Source organism: Nannobrachium achirus (genome assembly GCF_963921795.1).
Source record: "Nannobrachium achirus genome assembly, chromosome: 9".
In the NCBI taxonomy this organism is placed as follows: domain Eukaryota; kingdom Metazoa; phylum Chordata; class Actinopteri; order Myctophiformes; family Myctophidae; genus Nannobrachium; species Nannobrachium achirus.
The window spans coordinates 47,759,578-47,780,934 of NC_137818.1; the positions used below are offsets into that span (position 1 = coordinate 47,759,578).

General features: G+C 42.3%; 1 protein-coding gene across 4 annotated transcripts in view; it reads left to right on the top strand.

Moving 5' to 3' along the window:
• trim33 (tripartite motif containing 33) overlaps positions 1-19,202 on the top strand; it is a gene marked incomplete at its 5' end in the record, with an annotated part of 41,646 nt that extends 22,444 nt beyond the window's left edge. For 2 of the 4 annotated variants that reach the window (XM_080733241.1, XM_080733242.1), the window contains 12 exons: positions 407-807; positions 2,343-2,546; positions 3,668-3,868; positions 4,512-4,644; positions 5,430-5,493; positions 11,025-11,181; positions 12,256-12,605; positions 13,259-13,370; positions 13,467-13,541; positions 14,384-14,536; positions 17,962-18,012; positions 18,543-19,202. In XM_080733241.1, the coding sequence (XP_080589367.1) occupies positions 407-807; positions 2,343-2,546; positions 3,668-3,868; positions 4,512-4,644; positions 5,430-5,493; positions 11,025-11,181; positions 12,256-12,605; positions 13,259-13,370; positions 13,467-13,541; positions 14,384-14,536; positions 17,962-18,012; positions 18,543-18,773 (2,132 nt within the window). In that variant the 3' untranslated portion in view covers positions 18,774-19,202. The remainder of the gene's footprint in view (positions 1-406; positions 808-2,342; positions 2,547-3,667; positions 3,869-4,511; positions 4,645-5,429; positions 5,494-11,024; positions 11,182-12,255; positions 12,606-13,258; positions 13,371-13,466; positions 13,542-14,383; positions 14,537-17,961; positions 18,013-18,542) is intronic. The other 2 variants (XM_080733243.1, XM_080733244.1) reach the window with 2 other exon arrangements.
• Positions 19,203-21,357: the final 2,155 nt, after the last annotated feature.

The following is a 21,357-nucleotide window of genomic DNA, read 5'->3' on the forward strand; positions in this document are numbered from 1 at the left end:
TTGAGGCGTGGGCACCCGCTGAGTTAAAGGTGTTAGTTATTGGTTTGTTAAAATGCTATAGAGTGTATGTTCTGTGAAAGGGGGGTCTCCCTCTCTCCACCTCTTCTGCAGCTTTTAAACGGAAAATAAATGTTCAGGTCGGAATAGCAAATTGAAAGTGATGGAAAAAAAAGAGGAGATAGAATGGGAACTATAACATTGAAGCTGATAAATTACCATTGTCCTGATTGCATTCTCATTTTATAAAATGTATTCTCGGCTGGGTTTGAATTAATCGCACGGAAAGAATGCCCCCGGCCTGCGAGGACATTTAGTGTTCTAAAGATGAGACGAGAAGAAATGGCAGCCAGCCTCGGAGGAGCTGATATTTACCACGCCGCTCTTCCTCATCTCCTCCCAACTGTAGGCAACCTGGTGATCGAGAAACCCCCTCAGCCGGCGCCTCCGGCCAACATGATGGGGGGCCCCCCCATCTCGCCGGGCCAGGTGCACCCGGGCAAACATCCTCCACAGATCAACCTGGCTCAGCTGCGGCTGCAGCACATGCAGCAGGCTGCCTACGCCCAGCAGAAACAACATCATCACCACCAACAGCAGCAGCAGCAGCAACAGCAGCAGCAGCAGCAGCAGCAACAACAACAGCAGCAGCAGCAGCAACAACAACAACAGCAACAACAACAGCACCAGCAGCAGCAGCATCAACAGCAGCAGCAGCACCAACAGCAGATACAGCAACAGATGCGCATCGCCTCCCAGCTGTCTCAACAGCACCCCCGACAGGCCGCTCCGCAGATGGTACAGCAGCAGGTGAGCAGGAGGGCATTGGCTATGTCCCAGAGGTTGCATCATCCGTGGAATTCAAATACTAACCTGGCTCTGTGACCATGCCAAATAAACAGGTTCTGAAATGTCACCCCACGTCTTTCAACACAAACTTCAAACTTTTCTCCACACACTATTTACCTCTCAAGGCTGATTTATTGCATAGACCAAATGAACCCTGTAGCATCTTGTTTCAGCTATAAACATTTCCTTGCCATTGCAATGATTGCAACATTGTAGTACTGCCACATGCATGCTGTTGACCAGATGCAGCCCTGGTCGCCATCTGGATAGCTGTACAAGTGTACATTAAAGCATTCCAGGAAGCTCCTTTTTTGTGAGTTCCTGACTCGAATTGTACTTTTTAAACTAAATAGCCTAGTGGCATACAATAGCATCAACTGTTACTCAATACTTTATGCAGCGAGTAACCCTGTCCCTGTCCACTCAGTCCACTCTTCTGGTCTCTTAGATTTCACAACCTTTCAAACAAAGGCTTATGGTAAAACAATAGCACCAGACTCCTTTCTCACCATAACAGGGTTTCCTGTGAACTTTGTCGTAGGTATTATTCACATTGCTCAGGCCATCTTACTTTGCACTCTGCTAAACATCTCATTTTACAGTGATGGACATTTTACTGTCTCTGTCTATATCCGTGTGTCATTGAGCAGATAATCTCAAGCACTGTTGGACTAGACTAGACGAGCGGGTGCTTTCTAAGGACTAGAATGGCGGATACAACTTGCGCTGGAATCAAATGCCAGCTTCCTATTTGTTCCCCCCTCCCCCCCCCCCCCCCCCCCCCGCGCCTCCCTCTGCTCAGTCTGCTCTGCCTTAACCTCACGTCACCAGACTTTCCACAGCTCTGCCTCGGCTCCCCTCCCCTCCCTGGTTTGTCAACACATCGGTGATAATTATTTATTGAATTTAGATTTAGAATTTAACGCGGCAGGTCCTGCATACAGCCCTTTAAGATATTGTTGCTTGTTGTCACTGATGCTACAGTACAGGACTTCTTCCTTGGCTTATGACGCAACTCCCCATATTATGGGCCACATAAATCTCCGCCAGATACTGTATGTGTTTTCTCTAAAACACATTGTTTGCTGCTACTCCTACGATAAAACGCACACAAACTAGTATATATTATCTCTGTGATCACGTGATCAAGATGTATCTATCAACATTTTCAGATTCCATTCTAATTTGCTTTAAAAGTTTGCAGCCGTTTTGCACAAAATGCCACAAATCGTGAAGACGACGTCCGATTGACGTGAATCTGTTTCGCGCACACTATAACATGATCCCACGTCATATTTTGGCTCCTGAACCGTAGGTCGTACCTGCACTGTTGAATACTGCTATTGTAGTACGTGTACTGGTACAATCACAGATAAAAAATGAACAGTAAAGCGTTTGATGTTAATATAAGGTCCCATTCTCACTCCGTTCACTTATTTGAATCCCATTTGTGTAAAGATTTGCAAGTGAACACTGTGGTTTGTCTGCGTCCCCAGCCCCCACGGCTCATCAGCATGCAGCAGCTCCCGAGGGGCCCCGGGGGTATGAACGGCGGGCCACCGGGGCCCCACATGTACCCCTCGTCCCATCACATGCGTCTACCGGGGCTGCCCCCACCGGGCCGCATGCCCACTGCCCAGCCGCGCCACAATGGCCAGCAGCAGTACCCAAGCATGATGCAGCCACAGCTGCAGAGACAGGTCAGTGCACACGTATAAGCCCCCTGCCCCCTAACGCACACACTAACAAGAAGTGGGCTTTTTTAAATTTTTATGGTGTGTGGTGTCTTTCTCTCTTGCAAACATACTCACTGCAGCTACTGTTTGATTTAACATGATAAATGATTTACGATCATGCAAATGTGATAGGTTGACTGAGGCAAAACTTTTATAACTGCCATAAATGCTGTTGTATTATCTCAGTCGCGGTTGATACACGTGGCGAGGCTGGAGAGAGTGGGGTGCTGTATAGAAATGCACATATCGAATCTAATGACTCCAATTACATGATATCCAAATGTTAATGTTTTGTGATAATAATGCGAACAATTATTTTTCACACCAGCCGCAGTGTTTATCAAGTTGACGACCTAAGCAAATTTGACTGCCATTTCTGAATACTGAGCTTCAGTGATGAAGACCCCTTCCCCCCAAACTAAAATAAATTAAACTAATTGGACTGACAAAGTTTTCAAGCTAAAGTGGGTCAAATGTGGCCAGTGTTTGTTTGTTTGTGTGCCTGTGGAATATAAGTGTGGCGTTTCTGGCCCAGAAATACTTTTAAATTTTGGTAACCATGTTTGCTGTCCTTTTTGATATTAACAATCCAACTGAAGCGCAGATGATTTTGCCGATGTAATTGACTCAAATCAGATTTAGCAGGAGCTCTCTTGACAGGATACTGTCAACCTTTTCTCCCCTCCCTAACCCAGCCTCGCCTACATGTATCCACGATTCCACACATTAGAAGCTCCTTTTCTTTGGGATTTATTTGCTCATGTTAAGAGAAATCTATGTCTCTAAACATTGATTCTATGCATGCATGGCCACTGTAACAGCGACCTGCACTATATCCGGACAATCTTTCTTTGTGTCCAGATGTCTATAGAATCAGAGATGAGCCACCAAAGGTTTCGTTTCTTACTGCAATCAGGGGTTTGGCACCTTTTTTTCCTACTTTGACATTTGTGTGTCTTGTGCAGCATGCATGTGTCCTTCTCACTGTCAATGCATGAGCATGCAATCCTTTTTCACAACACATAAAATATCATACATTACAATCCAACAAGTGACCCTTGCTCATTCCGCGTTGTCGTTTTCAGCATTCTAACCCGGGGCACGCTGGGCCTTTCCCAGTGGCGTCCCTCCACAACGCCAACCCCACCAGCCCCACCAGCGCCAGCATGGCTAGCGCCCATGCCCACCGGGGTCCTGCCAGCCCCATCATAGGCCCCATCGAGCTCATCCCGTCCGTCACCAACCCCGAGAACCTACCTTGCCTACCCGAGATCCCACCCATTCAGGTAATTGACCTCTGGCACTGCGTTTTGCCATTGGATGCGCCTTCCCTTTTTAATTTGTTCACAAGTCTGTCTCTGGTACATCCCACACAGCCTTGGTATCGCACTGCGAAAATAGCCAATCTGCTATGATCAATACAACAATGAAATATAAAATCATGCCTATTGCCTATGATGACATGCTCAAAATGGCATTTTAACCAGGTTGATAGTTAAAATGCCATTTTCTTGGCTGGGAGATGGAGTTAGTTAAATTGTTATGCACACAAAAGCATGTGACTTTGCACAAGCATGGGGAATCTGTCGGTAGATGTATTCTAGCACAGAATTAAACTGGAGTGAGCAACTACAAATCAGAATGGGATATGTCGGACTAAATTTGTCTAGAACCAATCATCGCTCTCTGCAGGATTCGTATCCGTAAGGCTAGACTACACATTCATAATTGCATCCAAAAATGAACGGCCAAAACAGGAAAATTAATCTGTGCTCTCGGCTAGGGGCTCTAGACAAAACATCCATCTGCATACAATTGACAAAACACTTCCTCTGCAACAACGTCTTGAATCTGGTTTCTCTCTTGTTTGTGTATGTGTGTCTTACCGCTGTGTTTCCCCCCCCCCCCCCCTTTTTTTTGCACCACCAGTTGGAGGACGCAGGTTCCAGCAGCCTGGGCAACATTCTTAATCGCTACCTCGCGGCCAGCACATATCCCATGCTGGGAGGTCTGGACATGAATCCCTCTCCTGGACCCGTTACACACTCTCCAGGCTCCTCAGGTAGAAACGCCTTCTACAGACAGACGGGATGCTTCATTGTTGTCAGACACATAGCTGCTCCTACTTCTTACTATTTATAGCCTCATTTTTAACCCCCCCTCTCCCCCTAATTATGGGAATGTGTAGCAAGAAGTCAATTTTAAGCATTTTTGAATACTGAATTAGTCAAGTATTGGCTTTAAAAGAGTAGTTCACCCCCAAAATGACCTTTTTTCTATTGATTACTCACTCCATGGAGACTTGAGTTCAATAAATGTTTTTGTTGCATTCCTAAGACAATAATTTGATTACAATACATGTACTCCCATTCTGGAATCCAGAATCAATTGAACCATTGATTCTGGAATCCAGAATCATTGGGGGTAAATTTACTATAATTCTTTGTCTTAGGACAGAATGCGACAAATACAAATAATATTATTGAACTCAAGTCACCATGGCGTGAGTAATCAATAGAAATTTTTGGGGGTGAACTATTCCTTTAAGGTACCAATTTGATATGATACTGGGTTTACGATATGATTTTCTCACATTTATACAATGTAATACGATGCATGTGTGCGGTGATATAGCAAACCTAAAACTATATTACTCACTTTAAAAAGACATTGAATCATGTTTCAATATATTTTTTGATCACCAAATTTTTCGTATCAATAATAAATTGTTTTGTGATGAATCGTTTACATTCTTACTCTTCGGTGCACTTCGACTTTGTCTTTCACCAGCATCCAATCTCTGCTCCACTTTTAACCCATTTCTCTCTCTGTATGTACTATGTACAGGTCTGTCCAACAACCACACCCCAGCACGTCCTTCTAGCACATCCAGCACAGGCAGCAGGGGCAGGTAAGAAACGGCTCCTTGCATGGACCAAAACACACAGTCAGTAAACCGCTAACAATCTGGACAGATTCACCAAGGGGACCAGGAGTTGTTCTGGTCCCTGAGGAAGGGCAGGTCAGGGGAGCAGAGGCTGGAGCATAGCAGGGGGCCGGTTTCCCTGAAGCCAATGACCATTTCCATGGTTGGTAGTGATGAGCACAAGGTTATTGGCATAGATAGCACTATAACATCTGTGACCAATGGCGCTGTTTGTGTGAACTGCTCATACAATAAGTTGGGTCGTTTATAAAGACAATATTTGGCAGGTGTGTTGCTGGGAGCCCAGGGAAATGCAGTATCAAGTTAGAACATGTTTGGATGAGTGCTTCGTAAGTAGTGGTGGAGCCAGAAATAACGTTTCGGGTGGGCCTGAATAAAAATGGGTGGGCACCACAATTCATTCCATAAATAGCACAATATCACTAGAAATACTGTTCCTTCGAAACAGTGTGGGCTCGGTTCCAACCCAACAAATAGGATACTTTAAGGTACTGTAAGGTACAGTACCTTACAGTATTGTACTGTACCTTACTATACTGTACTGCACCTTACTGTACTGTACTGTACTGTACTGTACTGTAACTTACTGTACTTTACTGTACTCTACTGTACTGTACTTTACTGTATTCTACTGTAACTTACTGTACTTTACTGTACTCTACTGTACCTTACTGTACTGTACTCTACTGTACCTTACTGTACTGTACTGTACCTTACTGTACTATACTATACTGTACTCTACTGTACCGTACTGTACCTTACTGTACTGTACTCTACTGTACCTTACTATACTGTACTTTACTGTACTCTACTGTACTTTACTGTACTCCACTGTACCTTACTGTACTTTATTCTACTTTACTGTACTTTATTGTACTTTACTGTACTCTACTGTACCTTACTGTACTGTATTGTACTTTACTGTACCTTACTGTACTGTACTCTACTGTACCTTTCTGTACTGTACCTTTCTGTACCTTACTGTACTTTACTGTACTCTACTGAACCTTACTGTACTTTTACTGTACTCTACTGAACCTTACTGTACTGTACATATTATATGTGTTCTAGATCTACATTTTTGATTCTGTGTTTGGGAACCAGCAACTGTCAAATGGACTCCAACTGTAGTGGAGTATATTGAGTGCATATACTGTAGGCTAACAATCCCAGATCACATATGTCCTCCACTATGTCTATAACCAAGGCGTTCTTCTATGTGGCCACTCCAGACTGAGGAGTGGAGCATGGCTTTTATTGTGTTTGTGGATCTGACTTGGAAATGCATTGGTTTTGATATCTCCCTGACAACCAACAACAACCACTAATATGGCTGACTGTCCCTGCGGGCTCTAGGATATATGGCTATGGGATTTACATCCCATCGCCCGGACTTGATTCTTGATCACAGCTGTGTAATCAGTAGAGTGGAGAGGGACATTTATTTATAGTTTTAACTATAACTATAGTTTTATACATCACACAGCTTAGACATTTGGATCAAATCAGAGAGCAGACCTGTGTGAACGCAATGATATAGATAGCATATCTGAAGTGTGAACACTGCAGCCACAGCGCCTTAACATAAACATGGGTCTATTATCCTTCTCTCCACTCTGGGGACCCATTGGAAATGCATTGGGTGCTTAAAGTTAAACATTTTTATTTTTTTATAATTAAACTACAAAACATTTCAAAAAGAAAAATACACGCACACTTGTCCTCAGTAAGCTGAACACATAAAAATTTGAATGGTGTTGAAAGGTGTAAGCGTTTAGGAGATGAAGCGCGCCAAAGTTTTAGGATACTGACTAGTATAGAAATAAATAATGAAGATAACATACGTGTGCTCGCCTTTAGGCGAGCCCACAATTATAGCAGCCTACATTACAAGTGTAAAAGGTGTTCTGCTTTGGTCTGTTCATCAGAACATCATTTAACAGCTCTAAAACTCAAAACAATATCATCCATTCAGTTACTACAAGACATTTAGTAGAGTGGGAAGAAGGGCCACCCCCGGAAGAGTTCTCAAATTCTGCCCTAACCCGACCATACCCAAACCGACCCGACATTTAGGGCAGGGTAGGGTCTAAAATGTATGCTAATTAGTCTGGCTGGGTAGGGCCTCGGGATCAATGAAAAAAGAAAGGATATTTTTTACTTTTACTCTGTGATAGTTCTCAAATTCTTCCCAAACCCAACCATACCCGACCCAACGTTTTCACAATTAAACTATTTTTAAATTAATAAAATGTACCTGTAAATTCTTCTAATTCCATACCTGAGTCATTCTTACTAAAAACGAATGGTTGGAATGGATTCAGCATCCCCACAAACCCCCAGTTAGATGTCCCCAGAGTTCATATTGGCAAATCTATATTTTTCCAGTTGTTCAAAACAGGTCTTCTCACATTTGATTGGATCCCAGCCTCCCACTACGTTTACCATAGCAGAAGCATCAGCGCTGGGCAATGTGGGTTAAAGACAGACCCATTCTCGACTTTGATTGGCTCCCATGGAGTTTCACCAGTGGAGTTCGGTTGGAAGTAATTTAGAGGTGTCAGAGAAGACACCTTTATGAACACATTGGTGAAGAAAGACATTATTTTGCAGATGGCTAAAAAAAGTTGAGGGCTCAACTGGGCAGCTGGGAGGCTGGTTGTGGTGCTGAATCCATTCCATACCTGCAAGGACACCTATTTACTTCATCATTGAAGTGGGGAACAAGAAACAGATAATCAGTATGCACTTGGTAGATGCATTTCTGTTTTTTCTGTTGTTCTGATGCGTACACAAACATGGACATAGACTCTTAGATCACCTTTCAAAATTAATGGCAAATTATAAAGATTTTTCTATTATGGGAACCTCAATAATCTAAATATACCACTCAACAAAAAATAAGTGAAAATTATGGCTACCACAATTTGATTGTTGGGAATGGTTGGAATGGATTCAGCACCCCCATACACCACCAGTTAGATATCCCACAAGCTCATATTGACAAATGTATATTTTTCCAGTAGTTCAAACCAGGTCTTCTCACCTGTGATTGGCTCCCACAAATTCACCAGAGCAGAAGCATCAGCTCTGAACAACATGGGCAACGTGGGTGAAAAACCGACCCATTCTCAAGTCTCAACTTTGATTGGCTCCCACAGAGATTCACCAGAGGAGTTTGGTTGGAAGTAATTGCGAGGTGTTAGAAAAGACACCTTTATGAACACATTGGTGAAGGAAGCCATTATTTTGAATATGACTAAAAAAAGTTGGCATCATAATAATTGGTAAAACCTTGATTTGATAGAAAAATATCTGCTTGGCTGAAAATCCCTGTGATTAGGAGAGCAGGTCTAGTGTCAACAAACCGTGGTGAAGATTAGTGATTAAACTAGGCTGTAATAATGATTAAGAGGGACACAAATGAGGCTCACATCAGGAAAGCTTGCATCAAAAGGTGTAAATGCCCTTTAATTACTAAAGGGCTGTCTTCACTCACACAGAACTAATATAGGGTAAATGTTTTTGTGTGAATTGTGAAAGCAGAGTTTTGTCTTTAGCGGGGACTGCTCTCCATTCTGACATGTCTCCATTCCGACATTGACTTCTTATTGTCGGAGTGGCAACACTTCCATAGAGGTTAAGGTTAGGGTTAGAGTTAGGGATAGGGTTAGTGTCGGAATGGAGACATGTCGGAAAGGAGACATGTCGGAATGGAGAAGTGTAACCGTCTTTAGCTGTTCTTTTGAGTATTTCACACTCTTAAAGTAATACTTGACACATTATTAGTCATAGGGTTGCATGTCTATAACATCCACAGTACTTGCTAATCATACAGTGACACACCCAGTGACATCACCTAGTGACATCAGAATGTGTCACTGGGTTGAAACACGGTGACACATTCTGACATCACTGGGTTGTCAGTAATGTAGTGTGGTGAGAGTGCTGTGTTGTGTGACATAACTATGGATGATCTATTTGTGCATTACGGTAGGGGTAATACATCAAAAATCATTGATGACCGTTTTATGAAGTGTGTCTGATGAGAGCATAAGGCGTAGAGTCTATTGGAAAGAATAACACTTTCTCCTCATAACCACCTTCTCCTCGTAGCTTTTAAACGGCATCTCCATGCAGATTCAGAGGGAACAATCTCCATAAGTAAACAACTGGGGGTTTGTAGTAACTCATAATGTAATAACGGCTCATAATGTAATACTTTTAATGTAATAAAAACTCATAATGTAATAAAGCAATTAGCGCATAACCTAATAAGGGATTTTTCTATAATGTAGTAATGTGTTACATTAAGAACCACACGTAGCCGCTGAGCCGTTATTACATTATGAGTCGCCACAGGGTTTGTAGAGAAATATATGCTGCCTATACAGTTGAGTGGGTTGTGGGATTTCAGCATGATTAAAGTGAGCCACACTGTCCCCTTTTGCAAATATTTCAGCCGCACAGTAAAGAACAACTTATTGTTCTAACTATGAACAGACATGACTAGGAATTGTCAAGTAAGCACATGTTTACTTTTTAATTAAGGTGCTCATTTTTTAAACATTAGGGCTTTGACACAAATTCTGAACATGATTAATGTACAGTATATACCCCAGATTTCTTGAGCTGTAAAAAACTGAATGGTTCACATCCCTAATGAGAACCACAATACAATTAATGTCTTGATATTTGATGTTTGATACAGTATGTATTATTTTCCCTCTAAACCCCCTTGTGGACACAGTTGAGCAACGTTACGTCCATGTTTTGTCTTTATTAACTGAAATCAATCCTGTGAATTACACAGTTTAAAGGCAAAGGCATAGAGAGGAGGTGATTATCAATTATTCCCCTTTTCTAATTCTTGAAAGATGCATTTAAAAGGAGATTTTTTTCAGTAACTTGACTTTATTTTCCTCATATGATTAATGTAGACTTTGATGTCCTCTGCTGGTTGTGAATGTGAACTGCACAAATGAAAACATGGATGGTACTTAGGGCTGTCAGATATGACATTTTACATGATGATTAATTGTCACTCAAATAATTGGCGATTAACGATTTAATTGTGTTTTTGTCGTTAATAATTACATTTCTGTTTGGCTTTTAGGCTTTGAAGTTGCACATGGTAGATATGACACATAACCTAAATATACAAAGAAATTACTGACATATTTGACAACTTACTACTTAAAAAATAACTTTGATAGTGGAAATAGCCGATCTACAAGCTCACAACGCGTCGCGACGCGTTGTGAGCTTGTAGATCTGCTATTTCCACTATGCGACGCGTTGTGAGCTTGTAGATCTGCTATTTCCACTATTTCGGACATTTTTCAACATTCACGATTATGACGATTATGACAAAATAATTGCGATAATGTCAAATAATCACGATTAGACGATTATGTGATAATTGTGACAGCCCTAATGGTACTATAATAATTGATTGTTGTGTGTGTGTGTGTGTGTGTGTGTGTGTGTGTTAGCTGTAGCTCAGCGGGCAGGTCTGTGCCCGCCACCAGTGCTCCAGCAGAGCAGGTGAAGGTGAAACAGGAGCCTGGGGTCGAGGACGACTACAGCTGCCAAAGCAACGCCAACGTGAAGATGGAGCGAGGGAAGGATGCTGGGAGGAGCGCCTGCATGGTAGATTCATAGACACTCATTTGTAGCTTAGATCACGAGACACCCTGTACTATTTTTACCCTGTAAGTCAAAGATTATGTATTTTCAACTGACATTTGTTGGGGTTGTACATGGTTGAAATACCGCGGACTGCCCATTAGTCCGAAGGTTCATTAGTCCGAATTTAGTTAGGGTTACTGAGGTTAAGGTTAGGGTTAGAGTTAGGCATAGTATTCTTAACAAATTCGGACTAATGAACCTTCGGACCAATGCCATGGCACCGAAATACCCCTTTTTGCGGTACAACGCTCCTGCAATGTCATTTGAAATAGTCTTAACCCATATACGTATAAATACTAGGGATGTAACTATACATTTTAATAGCGATTCGATACATATCACGATACATGGTTGATGATACGATACATGGACGACATTGGTTCATTCATGGCGATACGATTCGATTCAATGATTTAAAATCGATATAGTAACTATTTAGCAGATATAGTAACTATTTAGCAAAGAAATTAAATCTGTGTGAAAGGTGTGGATAGTGCAGGTTTTTAAGGGAAACATGTATTATTATGGATTTAAATAAGTAAACACAGTCATTATCTGCCAAATACATGGACATTGTATATTGAAAACCTGCACCTTGACATGAACCCAGAGATTACACACATTTATCAATAGACCAGTTTAGCTATATGGAAAGGAAAAGTAATTAAACCCCCCTTTTCATTTTTTTCTTCTCAAAAATGCTAAATACAATTCACAAGTAGGTAGTATCGATCGATACAATCGATTCTTTGCACTTCCGATTCGATACAATATACTTCGATTTTTTAAGTTGAAACGATATTTCGATGCATTTAGTTACTATATTGTTACACCCCTAATAAATACCCATCTTCTATCAATGAGCATGCATAAAATATTCTGTTTACAGCTATAAAGTATTACGTTTATAAAAGATCCCACTAAACCTACCCGGCAAACTGCGTGTTAGTTTAAAAACGTTCAGTCATTGTTCATGTATGGCAAATATAGTATATCCTGTATCATTTGTGTTTGTGTAAATGTCTCCCTCCCCAGATGAGCAGTCCAGCACCGTCCTCGGGCCAGGATGTTCACAAGACCCAAGGAGTGAAAACGGAGCCTGGCTCCGAGACGTCCTGCGTTGGCTTCTCCTCGGCCTGGACGACCACCACGACATCCACGGCGTCTTTCCAGGACACCGGCACTGCCACGGCCGCGCCGCTGACCAACGGTAACTCGGACCAAGGAAAGGCGGAGGGCGCGGCCGGAGCCACCAATAAGGAGGACGACCCCAACGAGGACTGGTGCGCCGTGTGCGTCAACGGAGGCGACCTGCTGTGCTGTGACCGCTGTCCCAAAGTGTTCCACATGAAGTGTCACGTCCCGACCATCAAAATCTTCCCCAGGTAGGTGGTCTGTGTGTGATTAGCTCAGCAGTAGGGCATTCACCAAATATTTGAATATTCGAATATCAAAGTCACTATTCGACATTGCTCACCAAAGTCGAATATTCGCTTATTTTATTTTTTATTGTTTTCTCTTTAAACCATACATAGTATATAATGCTTGGCTAGATAGGAAGTCATAAGAATGAGTTGTCAATGCCCCTGGTGGATGAATTTGTTAATGCTCTATACCAGGGGTTCTCAAACCTTTTTAGGCTGTGACTCCCAAAATAAACAGATTTGAACTGGGGTCCCTGACAAGCACTTGGAATTGTGGAATTGTGACTCGGTTCCACAGATAAATATTGTGAAAATAGCCGATCTACATGTAGATCGGCTATTTTCACAATGTTCGCCTCTTGCTTACTTAATCTTTGACAGTTTGGCCAGTCCTGTCGAATATTCGACTATTCGAAATTTCGAATACTTCTTCGATACTAATACTAATTCGAATACTAAAAATCACTATTCGTGAATGCCCCTACTCAGCAGCACTCTTTCTTATACCTAGTTGCCCTAGGTTGTGTGAGCTTATACAGCCGCTATTTCCGGTCCACGACGCTGTCGTACGATGGAGCACTAATGAAGCATAACTCCTCTCCCCCTCCTCTCAGAGGTGACTTCCTCTGTACGTTCTGTCGGAACCTGACCAACCCAGAGATAGAGTACACGGAGGACGCCAAGAAAGCCAAGGCTGACCACGGTCTGGGACACGAGGACCGGCGGGTCAGTAACACTACCACAGATACAGTACAACACACAGCTGTGAGTCTCTGTGACACCACCAACCATCAACAATAACCTGTCTCTCTGTGTTCCCAGAAATGTGAGCGCCTCCTGCTGTACATTTTCTGCCATGAGCTCAGTGTGGGTTTTAGGGATCCTGTTCCCAGTTCTGTAAGTTTCTCTCTCACACACACACGGCGCACACAACACACACACACACACACACACACACACACACACACACACACACACACACACACACACACACACACACACACACACACACACACACACACACACACACTGTCTATGAAATCTGAAGGGCACTCGGTCAAATGAGATAGACAAAATGAGACAAAACAACAGTTCAGACTCAGAGTTCGCAAATCAACACAGAATGAGAAATGCATGAAACAAACCCAACAGCCTCGCTCTGTTGGTTTCTCAATTTCAAACTTAATAAATTGTTTAGCCCACTTACCATTTAGACCTACTTTGGCGCAAGCAACTATTTTCCCTTGAAGCAGATAGAATGGGCTCCAATATTTCAAGTTCTTCTAAATGTTTATATTAAATATCCTTGACAACACACACACTGAATTCTCCTCCAAAATCCAGAATTTCTCTCCTGGGATCAATAAAGGTTTATTTTATTTTAACACGGTCTAGTACAATAGGCTACTTGTTGAAGGTCCCATTAGTTGAAGGATGTCCTCTACCTTAATAAATGTGTTTGTTTGCAAATGTGTCGTAAACCAAATTCTAGAGACCCATGATATGATTTTATGAGTCACAAATTAGTCTTTCAGGGTCATCCTGATAGCCGAATGGTTAGGGGGCATACGACATGGTTAGGCCTAATCGCAAGAATTTATTTACATAATCGTCATAATAATTTCCAAAAATGCCCTTACAAATATCTATCAAAACGAGAAAAAAAAGAAAAAAGAATGAAGCTTTCATTTTTATTTTATCGTTTTATTTACTCTGACCTGTGATCATTTCCCACTCAGGTGCCCAACTACTACAAGATAATCAAGAAACCTATGGACCTGAAGAAGGTGAAGAAGAGGCTTCAGCTGAGGAGTTCGCATTATTACAAGACACTTCAGGACTTTGTCAGCGACGTGCGTCTCGTCTTCAACAATTGCGCCAAGTACAACGAGGTGAGTGGCATGAGTTCCTCAGCCTGCTTTTGTGTCTTTTGTATGTGGGGGGCAAGGGTTGGGGTGTTATGGGGTGTGTTCGGGTGGGATGGGCACCCGCATGCGTACGTTCGTGCATATGGACCAGAAGATATGCTAATGCGTGATTTATACTCTGTTGCGCGCAAGTGTCGCGCACTGAAAATAGCCGATCTACAAGCTCTCGTGCATTGTGAGCTTGTAGATCGGCTGTCGGTGCACAACACTCAAGAGCAATAAAGTATATCTCAGGCTTAGGGTGTTGCTAAAGCAGCAACATATAGCACATCTCTTCTATATGGTGCTGCCATAATTGCTGTTTGCATGGAGGTGTGTTGACTTAACATGGGCTGCTATGGAGTGGTGTGGCTCACTTCATCTGTGGCTATGGGAACATGGGCTGAATATCACTAACACCGCACCTGGACCGTAACGCTGACTCTTTGTACACGTCTGTGGTCAATTCAGCTTGAATTCTCTTTTTTTCCTCAAAGCTAGCTTTTTAAATGTATTGTTTTTTTTAAACGTCGTCTTTAAACATTGTGGTTTTATGTATTTTTATTTTCTTGAAGGGGAGGCTAAAGAAAAATCTCCCAGTAAGATTTTTCTTGTGATTCAGTTGAATGTGTGTGGAGAATGTACATCCGTCTCCCTCCTTTCACCTTTCTTGTTGACTGCTACATCCACTCTTCCATCCTGCTGTGGATGTGTTTTGAAGTAGAACCCGACCGATATCAGATGCTACTTTATCGCCGTATTATAAGTATGTATTAGGTCGGAGAGGCTTATTGTCAGTATCAGCCAAAGCGCAGGAGTCTATCCCTGTTTGACAATGCGCTAGATGGATTGCTGAGGTGGAGTGCAACACATACCATCAGCTCCCGGTACCCAAGCCGTGCTACTCAGGGCCTGGGTCGAACCCATGACCCTGTGGTCGAAAGGCGAATACTCTACCCACTGAGCTACATAGACACAAAGGAGATCATAAGCTCAATGCATTGCATATCGATTCGTTGTGAGCTTGTAAATGGGCTATATGCTGAAATATGTTTTACACACTTTGAGTGTATCCGTGGTTATAATGGGGACATGGTTATCAGCAAATGCCTACAAACTAAAAAAAAAAAAAAAAAGAATTGTGTATTTTTTTATATATAAAAATTCCCTAAAAGTTTAATTAATTAAAAATAGTAATGTCAAACTAAAACCTAATGTGTTTGGCAGGAACTAACCCATTTCAACCAATAACATGATGTAAAGCACCACTAGAGGGCAACGTTACTCTATTGAAAGATATAAAAGATGGCAGACGCAGTGTAACAAACAAACAAATACATATAAACCCCACTTGGAGTTGCAGTAACTAAATGTATATATCTTTTGTGTAAACTCCTGTCAAACAAAAACGGTACTTAATTACAGTACATCAGCTGGCGCCTATGAATAATCATGAATCATGGTTTCATTCACCTGTGAGATTCCCATAGCTCAATGTTCATCCACACGCTGATGATTGTCATGATCGAGACACTACAGCTGCTACTTTGTTCTTGATCTAATTCAATATGACCGCCGGATGGTGCTTAACAAACGTTCTTGTTTTTTTTTTCTTTTAAATTTTTATCCCACGATTTTTGTAACCCATTTTTTCACCCGGTGCCAATTGCCTAAGCTGTGATCCTGGGCTCTACTCTCCCTCTGCCAACCTGGGGAGGGCCCCGAACTGAGCTCATGCTTCCTTCAATGCATGAGGAGTGAGTAGGCCGCTTCTTATCACCTGACAGGGGGAGCTTCCCCGGTTGGACGTAGCGCGTGGAAGGAACACGTTATTCCAACCAGTTCCATTCCCCTCCATCAGGCGCCCCGGCTGGCCAGGGGGAGGCTTTATAGAGACCAGGATTACTGCATGTTTTTGTGAGGGTATCTACCCTAGGAGACACGGGGAGAACATGCAAACTCCACACAGAAAGGCCCTTTTGCCAACCCCACCTAGGGTGTGGGCACTGATGACACGGAGGAGGGAACACGCCCCCAGCACCCACAGTGTCCCCTGGCGGGAATCGAACCCAGGACCTTCTAGCTGTGAGGCGACAGCACTATTGACTGCGCCACCGTGCCCTCAACAAACGTTCTTGTTTTAAACTTGAACAATACGCTAAAATATGTAACTGAAACATTTGAGATGAGAAATAGGCAATGCAGTAACGAAATAGGCAATGCAGTAACGAATGTGCTTCGGCACTGCCTCTCTTTCTCTGCCTCGTGATGCACGCGTGTCAAAACAAGGCAATGTTGCATTTAGATTGGCTGAGACACAACCAACCAGCCTCAGTTTTACTTTACTTTACTAAAAGTATATAACAATGAAGGTCTCAAAGAAGCCGTTGCAGCCAGACTAAGCTTTTTCTATATTGAAGTTAAATTCTCAAATGGAAACTTCAAATCTTCAAATCAATCAAATCAGTATTGATTACACTTTGACAAACTGTGGGTCAAAACGTCTGTTATTGGTGGGCAGGTACTATAAAATAGGATATGCACTGGATCCAAAAATCTGATTTCAGTCGGGCTCTGGTTTGAAGCCTATTCGTTTCGTACCTTGTACTGTAATCAAACTTAATGCAGTGTTGAGCCTGGGTTAAGTAATCCAGTTTGTTGCTGTCTGATAACTTTGTGAGATTCCTTTTTTGTATCGGGGTGGGGACCCCTCTTCCTACACACAAGTGGGTAGCGTCAGTTACCTTTTGATTGAGGGAAACGACAAGCACTGAAAGTGTAAAACAAAGTTTTAATCAAAACACAGCTGACTTAGTTTGTTTTCCTGTACATGCTAAAAACTACAAGAGTAAATAAAATAAGAAATAAAACATGGCAGGCTGACCTTATAATACACAACACAGCTGTAGCTAATACTATTAATAACAAGTGTTAGATGTAGGTGTAACAATGTAGCAAGCATTGACTGACCGAATTATCAATGCACATTATTACACCTAAATCTAGCATACCCTTAATTGATTGTATTAGCTGCACTGCATCGCTTACATCATGGTGCGGTATAAGGTCAGCCTGCCAAGTTTTGAACCCTTCTATAGTTTTTTACGCAAACAAGATCTTGCTGCCTGCCACTCATTGAGAACTGACGACGCCAAGCAGATCATTTTCCTCACCAGTCAGGGGCAGGTGACTTTGAATAGAGCATGTGACCCTGCAGCATCAGCAATTGGGAAGTGGGATGCTAACAGCATGCATGACAAGACCGATGGAGACATCACTTCAATTGGCTAAGAGGTGTAGTCTAGGCCTTACAGCGCAGACAGGGTCGTTAACCTGCCTGTGCTGTAAACCTCTGCTCCTGCCTCCCTGCTGCTTTTCTTGTCTTTACTGTTATTGCCCCCTTTTTTTAGATGTCTCGCATAATCCAAGTATATGATGAGGAGAAACAGATTAATAACCAGGTAAGCCGTTTCTAATAGAGCATGGGTGTCCTGCCCCCCACCAAGGCTACAGAACCATTCATTTGGAATTATGATTTCACAAGGAACAAATTTAACTAAGTCTCTGAAATTCCAAAAGATCTAAAAGTCTACCAGCAGATGCAGGAATCCGCAGTTTCTACCTGGTGTTGAAAAAAGAAGGGGAGAAAAGAAAGCAAAGCCATAAAATATGAATACAATATTCTGTAGTCTGAGTGTACTGGTAGATTGGTGGATCATTGCATTGTGCGGAATGACTCAACAAAGAGACCCATCATCATTATGACCTACTGTATTTGACACAAAATAAAAAATGGTAAAGAAAGGCAGCCAGGCGTGGTGGTGGAGGCAGGATACCCATGCTCTGTCTCTGTATACAGCAAGGTTGAACTGGGACCGGCCTGCCACAAAGACTCCTAACCAGCTCTAATTTTCTCCAAATCCCTCCCTTCCTACCTCCTTTCTCCTCTTCCCTCTCCCTGCGACATTCCCTGCCCCTTCCCTTTCGTCAGGTGGGCTCGGAGATGGCAATATCGGGCAAGGCGGTGAGCATGGTCTTCGAGGAGAAGCTCCTGGAGATGTACCCCGACCAGAGCTTCCCTGAGACACCAGAAGACGACTCTGCAGTCACAGACGCCGAGGAGGAGAAGGAGCAGGAGGCCACAGACGATTCTGGAGATGACTTCATACAGCCCAGGCGCAAGCGGTTAAAATTGGACGAAAAGGCTGTGCACTTCAAGTGAGATTTCGAGACTCATCTCTGAAGTTGGAGGACAAGAGAAGAGGGGAACAGCCGCCCTCTTCAACTGCGCCACGCTTCTCCGTTTTTCTTTTCAAGCCGACATGTCAAGAGACAAGATTGATCGTACGTTTCTCTCATCCCTTGCCTTGGAATTATCTGTCACGACGCGTATTGGGATCTGCCTTTGTCTGGACGTTTTTAAGACGGAACGATTGAAGATCTGCAATCCTTCATCATCCTCAGTTTGTGGACACGCAAGGACTCTATTGTACAGACTTGAAAATATTATTTTGTTTTGCGGTAATTAATTTAATGAACGGTCCACACCTTTTTTTTTTCTATTACCATGTTTGTAGATTTGTTGTGACAGTTGCTTTAAAAAAAACATTTGAAACTCTCATTCCCAGGTCTTAATGTATAATATATATACTTTGACATGAAACTATCAAGTATTTGTATGACTTTGTGGAAGCATTGTGTAAATAAGAGAATCTAACCCAATGAAAGTATTCCTATAGATGTTTGGGTGAGTCATCAATAAAAAGCTGTTCTTGAAATATATCCTAGTGTCTAAAGTGGTGGTGGGTATGGTTGGGATGGTCAGTTAGGGTGGTGATTAGTCTTAGAATAATTGGACCACAATTTAAGGGTTTTCAATTACATTAAGTAGGCTCATCGGCTTCTTGCAATAATGTACAACATTGGCACTATGTAATTTATTGTAATTTCGAGGTTTGTCAACCATGTGTATTTACATCGTTGACACAAACTGATACTCAGGTGTCTGGGAGACTTATCTTTGACCCCAAGTCACTCATATCTCAATGTGAGATCCAGAAACGCCAATGGATCCTTATAGGTTCCGCAGATAAATCACTGTTAGTTTGTCAGCTTTAGTTACTAGTTAATTTGGAGATTAAGACAACAAACATTCACTGATAAATGGTGATGTATTATTAAAGGTTAAAGGACCAGGTCACCTCTGGGACAACCAGATCTTATTTTATTGTTGTGTGGGACACGATCAACACAATCCTGAGTTATTTTTTGTGTTCAATCTGTGTTTTTAGATATTTTAGTATTTCAGCCGATTTCAGCATGCTACAACTGGTCTCATGATGCAAAATGCATCATATGACCAGTTGTAGCATGCTGAAATACTAACATATCTAAAAACACAGATTGAACACAAAAGATTATTCAGGATTGTGTTGATCGTGTCCCACACAACAATAAAATAAGATCTGGTTGTCCCAGAGGTGACCTGGTCCTTTAAGCTACCCAGCAGCACAAAGTCGTAAATTCAGCCCCACCTTAACCAGCTGCAACATTAAATGTGCTCCAAGTTATTATCTTTGTTCACATAAGCGTTAAAAAGCTATCTGGTAGTAATCATTTCTACAAAGTGTTCAGTCTTTCCAGCTTTTCAGTAAACAGAGAATGTTTTCATGTTGGGATACCAATTTCATCCAATTTGGAGAGCGTACACTTACATCACTGATGATACGTCCCAGGTGCATCCTTGTGATGGTTTTTTACACTATTAGTTCTATTTATAGTCTATTTATTATCCGTTAAATATCTGAAAACACAAATTGACATGAATCCAAAATACACTGTTGATTGTGCTGTCTGAAAAGATGAAACTATATGGAATCTATTAACAGGTTGTGGGGGTCCCCGCTTCATCTCTCTCTCAGTCTCAACTAAGGGGTCCCCGGCCTGAAAACGTCGAAGACCCCAACAAATCCACGGTGAGGCCTTTAGGAGGGCCATTCAACTGCAGCAGCTGAATGGAATGTTTGGATTGGGGTCTGGTGCAACGCACAGGTTCCCTGAACCTGGTGAGAGCAGGAGAGGACCTGGTGAGACGTAGGAGGAGCCAACCCATAGAGCCTGGATCTTCCACGCGCCAGAATAGTGCCCCCAATCCCGGCAGAGTAGTTCCGGTGCAGCACATTGGGTGACCCTGTCTTTCCCTAATAGGACTGATCGTGGATAGCTACTGGGACGTAAGTCGGGACTTGATCAACCCCGGCTGGGTCACCTGGGCGAGGGTGTATGATGTTGCGAGACCCGAAACACCCGTCGACCCCAGGCTACATCACTGATGATACGTCCCAGGTGCATCCTTGTGATGTTTTTTACACTACAGGCAGGATAAAAAAATATGAGCTGACAAAATTGAAATCAAATTATAGCTGATAAATGGTGTCTCCTGATTGGATGAGACCCACCTGAATTTTTTATGTTCTGTTCATCAAAGAGCTGGAGTTGTGGGGAGAGCATATTATTGAACAAATTTAGGCTGCTACTCTATAGCGATAATTACAATCAGAATATGGAGCTTTGTTTTTAACAAATCACAAAATATCACATAGCATTACTCATAACAATCCAATAATATGATTCTTAAATGGGCCATTCTGCGTACTAAGTAGGTTACTTTTTACATACTTGTGAAAGTGACCTTTTAAAAGGAAGTATTTTAGTCTCAGTAATTCTACATTGCTACTACTAGGCAACTAAAACTCAATTAAAACGGGAACTGCTTTTCCAATCATTGTTGGCAAAATACCAGAATT